Source organism: Felis catus, chromosome X (genome assembly GCF_018350175.1).
Source record: "Felis catus isolate Fca126 chromosome X, F.catus_Fca126_mat1.0, whole genome shotgun sequence".
In the NCBI taxonomy this organism is placed as follows: domain Eukaryota; kingdom Metazoa; phylum Chordata; class Mammalia; order Carnivora; family Felidae; genus Felis; species Felis catus.
In genome coordinates, this window is record NC_058386.1 from 51,524,994 (window position 1) to 51,539,197 (window position 14,204).

At 41.4% G+C, this 14,204-nt stretch overlaps 1 protein-coding gene across 1 annotated transcript in view; it reads right to left on the reverse strand.

Annotated features, from left to right (window-relative positions):
* Positions 1-14,204, reverse strand: part of MTMR8 (myotubularin related protein 8) — a 49,457-nt gene that overhangs the window by 13,574 nt on the left and 21,679 nt on the right. Inside the window, 1 exon segment of the mRNA XM_023248961.2 lies at positions 935-1,401. Within this exon segment, the coding sequence (XP_023104729.2) occupies positions 935-1,401 (467 nt within the window).

Below are 14,204 nucleotides of genomic sequence, written 5' to 3' on the forward strand. Positions count from 1 at the left end.
ACAAAGCTTATGTGATGTTTACAGAAGCAAAACCACTGGTCTTCATAAAAAGACCTAAGAAGAGGCCTGTTTTAGGAAAACTCAGATTCGCACATAGACCGTGTTTAAGCCAGGTCTAAAGAACTGAGCCTTCTGTTGTCTCCCAAAATGATGCTGACAATGCCATTAATCAGTGTTATTAATTCAGATACCACTAACTTGGAATTGATTGCCTTAGAATTTAGTGGATGCAAGTTTATCTATGGGATATCTATGAAAAAGGGAGTTGGCTGAGTATTATGAGACCTAATTGGGGTGTCGGTTGGGGAGAGCAAATGTTATAATTTAAGAAAACTATTTCCTTATATGTTCTAAAAACCACCAAGCATCCATGCACCCATGCTAACAGTTAAGGATCATTTTGACTTATTTCTCATGCAAATGTTGGGGTCTCTATTGGGAATAATGTTAGCTTACATCTTACAACTGAACACACCAAAAAGTAAAATTTCCTTTTAAGCCATTCTGCAAGTCAGTTACCTGCACCATCTCTTTCCTCTCAACAGGGTCTTAATTCTCAACTGTGACAACATTACCACTTTGTTCTCAAGCTATAGCAGTGAGGGTGGAAAAGTAGGGGAGGTTGATCATTAAGGAGAATGGAACAGTGGAATCAGCCTACTATCTCAGCTGGAAGGCAACATTTCTCAAGTTAAATCCCATTCTAGAAAAATAATATATTTTTTCTCTTGCCTACATTCTGGGCTGCCTGATATGCATATACTGGTTGCTTAATCAGTAAGGGCCATAAATCACCTTCCAGACTCTTAAGTGGGAGGGGGTGTCCCAGACTCACCCATTTAAACCGACAGGAAAAGAAGCATAGCCTTTTTGGGACAAGGATCATTGTGGGTGCCATAGGTACACCTAGCATGGAAACAGATAAGTAGCTCACCGTTGCTTATAGCAGCCTGCTTCTTTTGTGCTGGCCTTGGAGATACCTGTGTCCCCAAAGATGCCCATGCTCCCAGAGATGCTGATGTTTTCAGAGCAGTCCATAGTGTCAGAGATATCCACGTTGCCAGAGATGCCTGTGGCCCCATAGATGCCCCTCGATTCAGAGATGCCCATGTTTCCAGAGAATCCCATATCCCCAGAAATGTTTATGGCCCTAAGGCTGCCTATGATCCCACAACAGTCATGGTGAAAGTCTGCACACTGTCTTTTCACTTGATCCATCTGAGCCTGGAAGCCTCCTTCACTGGATATGGTGCCATTCTCCATCAAGGTGTTCAGGTATCCATCAATACCCATAAAGTCAAGAGGATTGGTCAAAGAACTTCCCAGATGCTGAGATAATAAATTCCCTAATTGAGAGCATGTACAGACTTCTTTTGGTGACTCATCATGGGCTTGCAGTTTCTGTCATGGGAGCAAGGAATGGTTGAAAAGAATTAGGAATAGGAAAAAAAAAAACCTAAGTAAATATCACAATGACCTGCAGAGATCCTGGTGCTGTCACTAATATGGCATAGTGTAACCTTTTTCCCCCACCTTACCCCCAAACATCTTTTCTTCATTACTTGACATAGTGCTTTAAAAGCCTTACCACTAAAGAAGCATCTTGTATCTATAAAAGTCCTCTTTTCTAATAAATATAATTCTATTACTGGGAACAGGGAGGGCAAGGGAGAGGATCAGTAAGATATATTAAGCACCTCTAAGTGCTGGAGACTTTATATATACTATTTCCTTTTATACTTATAATAATTCTGTTGGTTAGGTATTAGCTGTATTTTGCAAGCGAGAAACCTGAGAATAGGAGAATTTAAATAAGACTAAATTTCACACATTGTAGAAATGCTAGAGCTGAGATCTGACCCTGCCTCTTAATACCAAGTTCTATCACCTAATACCTCACGCTATCTCCAATGGATATTTTCACTTTCAGGAATAACACAATGACTCAATGATACTTTACAATCGTGATTCTTAACCTTGGGGGGGGGCATAGACCACCTTGAAAATCTGAAGAAAATAATGAGCTTTCTTCTCAGAAAACTGCATGTATGCACATGTGTGTACATGAGACAACACACATACAGTTTTAGGTATAATATCAAGGGCTTCATAGATTCCCCCAAAGGTACCTGAGGACACTTATAGTTTCATGGACTCGAGTCAGGAGCTCCAGTTGTAGGGTATAAGCATACCATTTTCATTTTTTTGGAAATTAGAAAATCACACACACACACACACACACACACACACACAATCGTGATAACCTTTGAAGAAAGGAAATGAATGGGTAGATGGCTAGGGGAGTCTTTTAAACTTTCCATTTTGTATTTTTTTTGTATTCTGCATATTTCAACTTTACATTTGTACTACCTTTCTAAAGCTCTCAACAGGGAAAGTCTTCTGGGAAGGTGGCAAAGTAGGAAGATCCTAAGCTTACCTCGTCCCATGGGCACAACTAGACAACAGCCACATCAGTGCAACTAACCCAAAGAGTGACTTGAAGACTGGCAGAACAGATTTTACACTGTTATTCATAGAGAAAAGGCCACATTGGAAGGGGTAGGAGGGGCAGAGATGTTGTGGAGAACCAAGCTCCTGGTGAGACTAACTACAAAAAGGAGAGATATCACAAGAATAGAGAAGAGAGAGGAGCAGACACCACACCAGGCACTCCAGACATAGGGAACCTGAACTGGGAAATGAGGTCCCAAAAACATTTGGCTTTGAAAACCAGTGGTGCTTAACTTCTCAAGTATTTATAATCAGTGGGGCTTAACTCCAGGTAGTTTAAAAATCAGCAGGCTTAGCTCTGGGAAAGCTGAAGGGCTTTAGGAACCAGAGTCTTTGCCCTTAAAGAGCCAGTATAATAAATGTAGCATAGAAGAAGCAGTTTGAAAAGCACTTGGAGTATAAATGATGGAGGTTTATTTACTAATCTCACAACATGCACCAGAGGGGCAGGGATCAGTCGGAGACACCTCCAAGAACAGAAGAGCTGGCAGGCACCATTTTTCTCTCCCTACTTCCCCATACCCAGAACAGATAGCAAGACACTTGCAGTAACCAGCTGGAAAACCCTCTACCTACCTTGCTAACACCATGCACCCTGCCTCCAAGTTCCCCTGTGGACCCACCCCATCTACCCAACCTACACTTCAGGCATCCTCTAAAGCTACTCTTGCCAAAACAAATCCTGCAAGCAGCCTTGGCAAAGACTGGTGCCACCCCAAAGTAATTCCCAGCCCTGGGGAGAGGGGATCATAACCACCAGACACAATAGTTCAAATGCAGGCCCAGCAGACAGACTACGGGTAGGCATTGGGTTGGATTGTTGGTCTGCTGACCAACGAAAACCTCTCAGGGGATAAGGCAGTGAGAGCATCCTGCAGGTCCATGATATTGCAGCCCCAACAGACAGACTGTGGACAGGACTCTGGTTGGAATCTAGGCCCTACCCAACAACAAAAACCTCTCAGGGGACAACAGAGGGAGAGCCCCCTGAGGATCAGTGCAACTGAAGTCCCAGAAGAGTGGCTGAGGGTAGTCATCTATTCTGACTGCTGACACCAACCAACTACAAGCTCGCAATGGCCCCAGACTGGCCTCTTAACAGCATAGGTACCAAATCTTGCCCACAACTGTCAAAGTGGGCCTTTGCATCCAACTGGACTAAAGGCAAATGAAGATCAGCTACAACAGTAGGGTACACAAAATACACATAGAGATATCCTGAAGAACTGGCTCTGGTGAATAGGGGGCATTACACTACAGAGTACCACAGGACCTTTTCTTCAAAAGGCCACAATTTCAAGATAAGGAGATGCAGCTGACTTTCCTAATACATGGAAACAGAGAGAAAAAATAAGTCGACAGAAAAACATGTCCCAAATCAAAGAACAAGACAAAACCACAGCAAAAGAACTAATTGAAATGGAGATTGACAATATGCCTGATAAAGAATTCAAAGCAATGGTCATAAAGATACCCACTAGATTTCAGAAAAATTGAAAGATCTCAGTAAGAACTTCAACAAAGAGATAGAAAATATTTCAAAAGACTAGTGAGAGATGAATAACTCAATAAGTGAAATAAATACACTAGACAGAATCAACATCAGAGTAGAGGATGCAGAAGAATGGATCAGTGAGCTGGAAGGCAGAGTAATGGAAAGTAACCAAGCTGAAGAGCAAAAGGAAAAATTAATAATAAAAAATGAGAATAGGTGGGGCACCTGGGCGGCTCAGTCAGTTAAGTGTCCAACTCTTGATTTTGGTTCAGGTCATGATCTCACAGTTCTTGAGATCGAGCCCCACATCTGCCTCTGAATGTAGTGCGGAGCCTACTTGGGATTTTCTCTCTCCTTCTATCTCTGCCTTTCTCCAGACTTGCTTGCATGCATGTGCATTCGATTTGTCTCTCAAAATAAATAAACTTAAAAAGAAATTATTAAAAAATAAAAATTGAAAAATGAGAATAGATTAAGGGAACTCACTGACATCATCAAGTGTAATAACTTTGGCATTTTAGGGATCCAAGAAGGAGAAGAGATGAGAAGGCAGAATATTTATTTGATGAAATAATTGCCAAAAATTTTCCTAATCTGGGGAAGGAAATAGATGTCCAGATCTAGGAAGAACAGAGAGCTCCCAAAAGTATCAGCCCATGGAGGTCCATTGCAAGACACATAATTAAGATGGTAAAAAGTAGTAATAGAATTTTAAAAGCAGTGAGAGAAAACAATTATACACAAGGGAAACCTCATAAGGCTATCAGCTTTTTCAGCAGAAATGCTGAAAACCAGAAGGGAGTGGCATGATATTACCAAAGTGCTAAAAGGAAAAAAAAAATGCAACCTAAAATGCACTGCAAGGTTATCATTCATAATAGAAGGGGAGATACAGTATCCCAGACAAACAAAAGTTGAGTTCATCACCAAAACAACATTGCAAGAAACGTTAATGGAAATTCTTTGAATGGAAAAAAAAAAGGCCATAATCAGGAGTCAGAAAATTATGAAAGGAAAAAATTTCATGAGTGAATGAACAAAATTAATAGATTAATCACCAACAAAAACAGTGTGGAAGTTAAAGCACACACACACAAAAAAAACCAGTAAACTCAATTATATCTATAAAAGTCAGTCAAGGTATTCACAAAACAAAAGGATGTACAGTATGACATCATATACATAAAATGGGTGTGTGGGGGAGTAAAACTTGAATGTTTTTGGAATGGGCTCAAATTTAAGTGACCGTCAACATAAGACTGCAATATGCATAGGATGTTATATATAAACCTAATGTTAAATACAAATCAAAAACCTATAATAGATACACAAAAAAATAGAAAGCAATCCAAGCACATTACTAAAGAAAGCCATAAAACCACAAGAAAGAGAGCACATGAAAAAAGGAATAGAGAGAAGCGGCAAGATGGCGGCTTAGGAGGACGCTGGGTGCACCACGCGTCCTGCTGATCACTTAGATTCCACCTACACCTGCCTAAATAACCCAGAAAACCGCCAGAGGGTTAGCAGAACGGAGTCGTCGGAGCCAAACGCAGACGAGAGGCCCACGGAAGAGGGTAGGAAGGGCTGCGAGGCGGTGCGCGCTCCACGGACTGGCGGGAGGGACCGGGGCAGAGGGGCGGCTCGCCGGCCAAGCAGAGCCCCTGAGTCTGGCTTGCAAAAGCGGAGGGGCCTGACGGACTGTGTTCCCACAACAAGCGCGACTTAGCGTCTGGGAGGTCATAAGTTAACAGCTCTGCTCAGAAAGCGGGAAGGCTGGAGGACAAAGGGAGGGAGAGCTGCTGAGCCCCCTGACGACAGAGCTCAGCTTGGTGGGGAACAAAGGCGCTCGCCAGCGCCATCTCCCCCGCCCATCCCCCAGCCAAAATCCCAAAGAGAACCAGTTCCTGCCAGGGAACTTGCTCGCTCCGCGCAAACACCCAACTCTGTGCTTCTGTGGAGCCAAACCTCCGGCAGCGGATCTGACTCCCTCCCGCTGCCACAGGGCCCCTCCTGAAGAGGATCACCTAAGGAAAAGCGATCTAAGCCTGCCCCTCCTGCCCCTGTGCACCTTGCCTACCCACCCGAGCTAATACGCCAGATCCCCAGCATCAAAAGCCTGGCAGTGTGCAAGTAGCCCAGACGGGCCACACCACCCCACAGTGAATCCCGCCCCTAGGAGAGGGGAAGAGAAGGTACACACCAGTCTGACTGTGGCCCCAGCGGTGGGCTGGGGGCAGACATCAGGTCTGACTGCGGCCCCGCCCACCAACTCCAGTTATACACCACAACACAGGGGAAGTGCCCTGCAGGTCCTCACCATGCCAGGGACTATCCAAAATGACCAAGTGGAAGAATTCCCCTCAGAAGAATCTCCAAGAAATAACAACAGCTAATGAGCTGATCAAAAAGGATTTAAATAATATAACAGAAAGTGAATTTAGAATAATAGTCATAAAATTAATCGCTGGGCTTGAAAACAGTATACAGGACAGCAGAGAATCTCTTGCTACAGAGATCAAGGGACTAAGGAACAGTCACGAGCTGAAAAACGCTTTAAACGAAATGCATAACAAAATGGAAACCACCACAGCTCGGCTTGAAGAGGCAGAGGAGAGAATAGGTGAACTAGAGGATAAAGTTATGGAAAAAGAGGAAGCTGAGAAAAAGAGAGATAAAAAAATCCAGGAGTATGAGGGGAAAATTAGAGAACTAAGTGATACACTAAAAAGAAATAATATACGCATAATTGGTATCCCAGAGGAGGAAGAGAGAGGGAAAGGTGCTGAAGGGGTACTTGAAGAAATCATAGCTGAGAACTTCCCTGAACTGGGGAAGGAAAAAGGCATTGAAATCCAAGAGGCACAGAGAACTCCCTTCAGACGTAACTTGAATCGATCTTCTGCACGACATATCATAGTGAAACGGGCAAAATACAAGGATAAAGAGAAAATTCTGAAAGCAGCAAGGGGTAAACGTGCCCTCACATATAAAGGGAGACCTATAAGACTCGTGACTGATCTCTCTTTTGAAACTTGGCAGGCCAGAAAGAATTGGCACGAGATTTTCAGGGTGCTAGACAGAAAAAATATGCAGCCGAGAATCCTTTATCCAGCAAGTCTGTCATTTAGAATAGAAGGAGAGATAAAGGTCTTCCCAAACAAACAAAAACTGAAGGAATTTGTCACCACTAAACCAGCCCTACAAGAGATCCTAAGGGGGACCCTGTGAGACAAAGTCCCAGGACATCACTACAAGCATAAAACATACAGACATCACAATGACTCTAAACCCGTATCTTTCTATAATAAGACTGAATGTAAATGGATTAAATGCGCCAACCAAAAGACATAGGGTATCAGAATGGATAAAAAAACAAGACCCATCTATTTGCTGTCTACAAGAGACTCATTTTAGACCTGAGGACACCTTTAGATTGAGAGTGAGGGGATGGAGAACTATTTATCATGCGACTGGAAGCCAAAAGAAAGCTGGAGTAGCCATACTTATATCAGACAAACTAGACTTTAAATTAAAGGCTGTAACAAGAGATGAAGAAGGACATTATATAATAGTTACAGGGTCTATCCATCAGGAAGAGCTAACAATTATAAATGTCTATGCGCCGAATACCGGAGCCACCATATATATAAAACAATTACTCATAAACATAAGCAACCTTATTGATAAGAATGTGGTCACTGCAGGGGACTTTAACACCCCACTTACAGAAATGGACAGATCATCTAGACACACGGTCAATAAAGAAACAAGGGCCCTGAATGAGACATTGGATCAGATGGACTTGACAGATATATTTAGAACGCTGCATCCCAAAGCAACAGAATATACTTTCTTCTCGAGTGCACATGGAACATTCTCCAAGATAGATCATATACTGGGTCACAAAACAGCCCTTCATAAGTTTACAAGGATTGAAATTATACCATGCATACTTTCAGACCACAATGCTATGAAGCTTGAAATCAACCACAGGAAAAAGTCTGGAAAACCTCCAAAGGCATGGAGGTTAAAGAACACCCTACTAACGAATGAGTGGGTCAACCAGGCAATTAGAGAAGAAATTAAAAAATATATGGAAACAAACGAAAATGAAAATACAACAATCCCAACGCTTTGGGACGCAGCGAAGGCAGTCCTGAGAGGAAAATACATTGCAATCCAGGCCTATCTCAAGAAACAAGAAAAATCCCAAATACAAAATCTAACAGCACACCTAAAGGAACTAGAAGCAGAACAGCAAAGGCAGCCTAAACCCAGCAGAAGAAGACAAATAATAAATATCAGAGCAGAAATAAACAATATAGAATCTAAAAAAACTGTAGAGCAGATCAACGAAACCAAGAGTTGGTTTTTTGAAAAAATAAACAAAATTGACAAACCTCTAGCCAGGCTTCTCAAAAAGAAAAGGGAAATGACCCAAATAGATAAAATCATGAATGAAAATGGAATTATTACAAGCAACCCCTCAGAAATACAAACAATTATCAGGGAATACTATGAAAAATTATATGCCAACAAATTGGACAACCTGGAAGAAATGGACAAATTCCTGAACACCCACACTCTTCCAAAACTCAATCAGGAGGAAATAGAAAGCTTGAACAGACCCATAACCAGCGAAGAAATTGAATCGGTTATCAAAAATCTCCCAACAAATAAGAGTCCAGGACCAGATGGCTTCCCAGGGGAGTTCTACCAGACGTTTCAAGCAGAGATAATACCTATCCTTCTCAAGCTATTCCAAGAAATAGAAAGGGAAGAAAAACTTCCAGACTCATTCTATGAAGCCAGTATTACTTTGATTCCTAAACCAGACAGAGACCCAGTAAAAAAAGAGAACTACAGGCCAATATCCCTGATGAATATGGATGCAAAAATTCTCAATAAGATACTAGCAAATCGAATTCAACGGCATATAAAAAGAATTATTCACCATGATCAAGTGGGATTCATTCCTGGGATGCAGGGCTGGTTCAACATTCGCAAAACAATCAACGTGATACATCACATTAACAAAAAAAAAGAGAAGAACCATATGATCCTGTCAATCGATGCAGAAAAGGCCTTTGACAAAATCCAGCACCGTTTCTTAATAAAAACCCTTGAGAAAGTCGGGATAGAAGGAACATACTTAAACATCATCAAAGCCATTTATGAAAAGCCCACAGCTAACATCATCCTCAACGGGGAAAAACTGAGAGCTTTTTCCCTGAGATCAGGAACACGACAAGGATGCCCACTCTCACCGCTGCTGTTTAACACAGTGCTGGAAGTTCTAGCATCAGCAATCAGACAACAAAAGGAAATCAAAGGCATCAAAATTGGCAAAGACGAAGTCAAGCTTTCGCTTTTTGCAGATGACATGATATTATACATGGAAAATCCGATAGACTCTACCAAAAGTCTACTAGAACTGATACATGAATTCAGCAAAGTTGCAGGATACAAAATCAATGTACAGAAATCAGTTGCATTCTTATACACTAACAATGAAGCAACAGAAAGACAAATAAAGAAACTGATCCCATTCACAATTGCACCAAGAAGCATAAAATACCTAGGAATAAATCTAACCAAAGATGTAAAGGATCTGTATGCTGAAAACTATAGAAAGCTTATGAAGGAAATTGAAGAAGATTTAAAGAAATGGAAAGACATTCCCTGCTCATGGATTGGAAAAATAAATATTGTCAAAATGTCAATACTACCCAAAGCTATCTACACATTCAATGCAATCCCAATCAAAATTGCACCAGCATTCTTCTCAAAACTAGAACAAGCAATCCTAAAATTCATATGGAACCACAAAAGGCCCCGAATAGCCAAAGGAATTTTGAAGAAGAAGACCAAAGCAGGAGGCATCACAGTCCCAGACTTTAGCCTCTACTACAAAGCTGTCATCATCAAGACAGCATGGTATTGGCACAGAAACAGACACATAGACCAATGGAATAGAATAGAAACCCCAGAAATAGACCCACAAATGTATGGCCAACTCATCTTTGACAAAGCAGGAAAGAACATCCAATGGAAAAAAGACAGCCTCTTTAACAAATGGTGCTGGGAGAACTGGACAGCAACATGCAGAAGGTTGAAACTAGACCACTTTCTCACACCATTCACAAAAATAAACTCCAAATGGATAAAGGACCTAAATGTGAGACAGGAAACCATCAAAACCTTAGAGGAGAAAGCAGGAAAAGACCTCTCTGACCTCAGCCGTAGCAATCTCTTACTCGACACATCCCCAAAGGCAAGGGAATTAAAAGCAAAAGTGAATTACTGGGACCTTATGAAGATAAAAAGCTTCTGCACAGCAAAGGAAACAACCAACAAAACTAAAAGGCAACCAACGGAATGGGAAAAGATATTCGCAAATGACATATCGGACAAAGGGCTAGTATCCAAAATCTATAAAGAGCTCACCAAACTCCACACCCGAAAAACAAATAACCCAGTGAAGAAATGGGCAGAAAACATGAATAGACACTTCTCTAAAGAAGACATCCGGATGGCCAACAGGCACATGAAAAGATGTTCAACGTCGCTCCTTATCAGGGAAATACAAATCAAAACCACACTCAGGTATCACCTCACGCCAGTCAGAGTGGCCAAAATGAACAAATCAGGAGACTATAGATGCTGGAGAGGATGTGGAGAAACGGGAACCCTCTTGCACTGTTGGTGGGAATGCAAATTGGTGCAGCCGCTCTGGAAAGCAGTGTGGAGGTTCCTCAGAAAATTAAAAATAGACCTACCCTATGACCCAGCAATAGCACTGCTAGGAATTTATCCAAGGGATACAGGAGTACTGATGCATAGGGCCACTTGTACCCCAATGTTCATAGCAGCACTCTCAACAATAGCCAAATTATGGAAAGAGCCTAAATGTCCATCAACTGATGAATGGATAAAGAAATTGTGGTTTATATACACAATGGAATATTACGTGGCAATGAGAAAAAATGAAATATGGCCTTTTGTAGCAACGTGGATGGAACTGGAGAGTGTGATGCTAAGTGAAATAAGCCATACAGAGAAAGACAGATACCATATGGTTTCACTCTTATGTGGACCCTGAGAAATTAACAGGAACCCATGGGGGAGGGGAAGGAAAAAAAAAAGAGGTTAGAGTGGGAGAGAGCCAAAGCATAAGAGACTCTTAAAAACTGAGAACAAACTGAGGGTTGATGGGGGGTGGGAGGGAGGAGAGGGTGGGTGATGGGTATTGAGGAGGGCGCCTTTTGGGATGAGCACTGGGTGTTGTATGGAAACTAATTTGTCAATAAATTTCATATAAAAAAAATAAAATAATAAAAAAAATAAATAAAAAATAAAAAAAAATAAAACTGGAAAAAAAAAAGAAAAAAAGAAAAAAGGAATAAAGAAGAACTACAAAAACAACCATAAAATGAGTAACAAAATTGCAGTAAGTACTTACTTATCAATAATTACTTTGAATTTAAATAGACTAAATGCTCCAAGCAAAAGAATATGGTAACTGAATAAGTAAAAAAGGAAAGACCCTGTAATGCTGTCTAGAAGAGACTCAGTTCAGACCTAAAGATACATTCTGATTGAAAATGAATGGATAGAAAAATATTTTATCATGCAAATGAAAGAAAAAAGAAAGTTGGGGTAGCAATACTTATTATTGGACAAAATAGGTTTTAAAATAAAGACTATAATAAGAGACAAAGAAGGGCACTACATATGATAAAGGGAACAATCAAACAAGAGGGTATAAAAATTCAAAGTATTTATTTGCTCTACATAGGAAGAGCTAAACACAAAAAGCAACAATTAAAAGACATAAAAGAAGAAATTGGCAGTTATACAATAATAGTAGACTACTTTAGCACCACACTTAAATCAATAGATCATCCAGAAACTTAATAAGGAAACAAGCTTTGAAGAAGACAATGCACCAGATGGACACAAAAGATATATTCATAACATTCCATCCCCAAACAGTGGGATACACATTCTTTTCAAGTGAACATGGAACAGTCTCCAAAACAGATCACGTTAGGCTACAAAACAAGTCTTAACATATTCAAAAATATTAAAATCATACGATGCATCTTTTCCAACTACAGTGGTATGAAACAAGAAATAAATCACAAAGAAGTCTGGAAAGAACACAAATACATAAAGGATAAATAATATGCTACTAAACAATGAAAGGGCCAACCAAGAAATCAAGGAGGAAATTAAAAAAAAAATACATAGAGATGAAGATGGCAGAACAACATGGAACTTTTTTTTCTCTCTTGTCCCTGAAATGCAGCTAGATCAACACCAAACCATCTTGCACACCTAGAAAACTGATCTGAGGATTAACACAACAATCTGTACAACTTAAACCACAGAACTCAGCAGGTATGTGGCATGGAGAGGAGAACTGGGGGAGAGAGAAACTGCAGAGGGTAGGGAGCTGCTTTTGCTTGTGGACAAAGGACAGAGACGGGGGGGAAAGAGTACAGGAAAAGCACTCCCCCCAAAAGCAGCTGGAGAGAAAGAGAAAGAGTGTACACACCCATAAGGGTTAACAAGAAAGGGAGAAAGGAGAAAGGAGAGGGTTTAAATACAACTAAGACTCTATAAACAGGGGAGCACAGATTCTGAAACTCTGTGGCTGGATAGCTGGCAGACCTCTGGTGGGAAGGGTGAGTCCCCAGGAGGAGACAGCAAGGTAGGTCCAAGGCGTCCTCAGGCCACCTGGGAAGAGGCAGTTACCCTGCTAAGAGGACATTTGGTAGAGGCTGTGTGGCCTCCCCACAGGCAGAGAACAGCCATGTTTGCTGGTGTTAGAACAAGGATGTTAAGGGTGAAGCCTGGCACTGGATGTGTGTTGTGATTTACCATAATCCCTGAAATGCTGCAGCTACACAATTGTGAGAACTTTTTCTGGGGCAGGCTGGCATCTGGCCACAGTCTCTGGGCATCTGCAGCAGCGCAGTTGTGGGAACATCCCTGGGGTCAGGCAGGAACCCAGCCATTGATTGGCGAGACCCTCCCACAGAGGGTCTGAGTGGGTCAAAGTCATAGGGCCCTCAGAAATGAAGGGTTTGGAAACGCAGCCCCATCTGAGATAAAACTCAGGAGGGAGGTGCCAACTGGCAGGCTGACAGCTTGGTCTCGGACAGTGAAGAAGTGCAGAGTGGACGGAAGCCAGAGACAAATGAAGGGTGCTTGATTGTGGGTCCACGAGACCACAGAGTTCTGATACTAGAGATTGGGTAGCTGAGTGACACCATTTTCACCCCTCCCACGCATGGGCATACACACAGTGAACATGATCAACAAGGATCCACCCCAGTAAACTAAGCAGCACCAGCTAGTGAAGAACAGAGCTGTTACACCAAACCCCATCCAACTGCACCAACCATGCTCTAAAGGAACACCACAAGACTCTGCGCCTACTTAGTTCACAGACTATAAAGTGCTTCATAGTTTGTTTATGGGACACTGGATGTAATTTCAATCGTATTTCTTTTTTCTATCTGATCCATCTATTCAATTTTTCTTCCTTTCTTTTCATTTTTTGTTCTCAGATAAAGAGAAAAAACTTATTTTGCATTTTTATAAAAAAATATTTTTCTTTTTTTAAATATAAATTATTGTCAAATTGGTTTCCATACAATACCCAGTGCTCATCCCAACAAGTGTCCTCCTCCCTGCCCATCACCCACTTTCCCCTCTTCCCCACCCCCATCTACCCTTAGTTTGTTCTCATTCCTTAAGAGTCTCTTATGGTTTCCCTCACTCCTCTGTAACGTTTTTTTCCCCTTCTCCTCCCCCATTGTCTTATGTTAAGTTTCCTAAGATCCACATATGAGTGAAAATATATAGTATCTGTCTTTCCCTGCCTGGCTTATTTCACTTTGCATAGTAACCTCCAGTTCCATTCATTGTGGCAAATGGGCAGATTTCATTCTATCGCATTGCCAAGTAGTATTCCATTGTATGTATAAACCACATCTTCATTCATCAGTTGATGGACATTTAGGCTCTTTCCATAATTTGGCTATTGAAAGTGCTACTATAAACATTAGTGTACAAGTGCCCCTATGCATCAGCACTCTTGTATCCTCTGGGTAGATTCCTAGCAGTGCTATTGCTGGGTCATAGCATAATTCTATTTTTAATTTTTTGAGGAACTTCCACACTG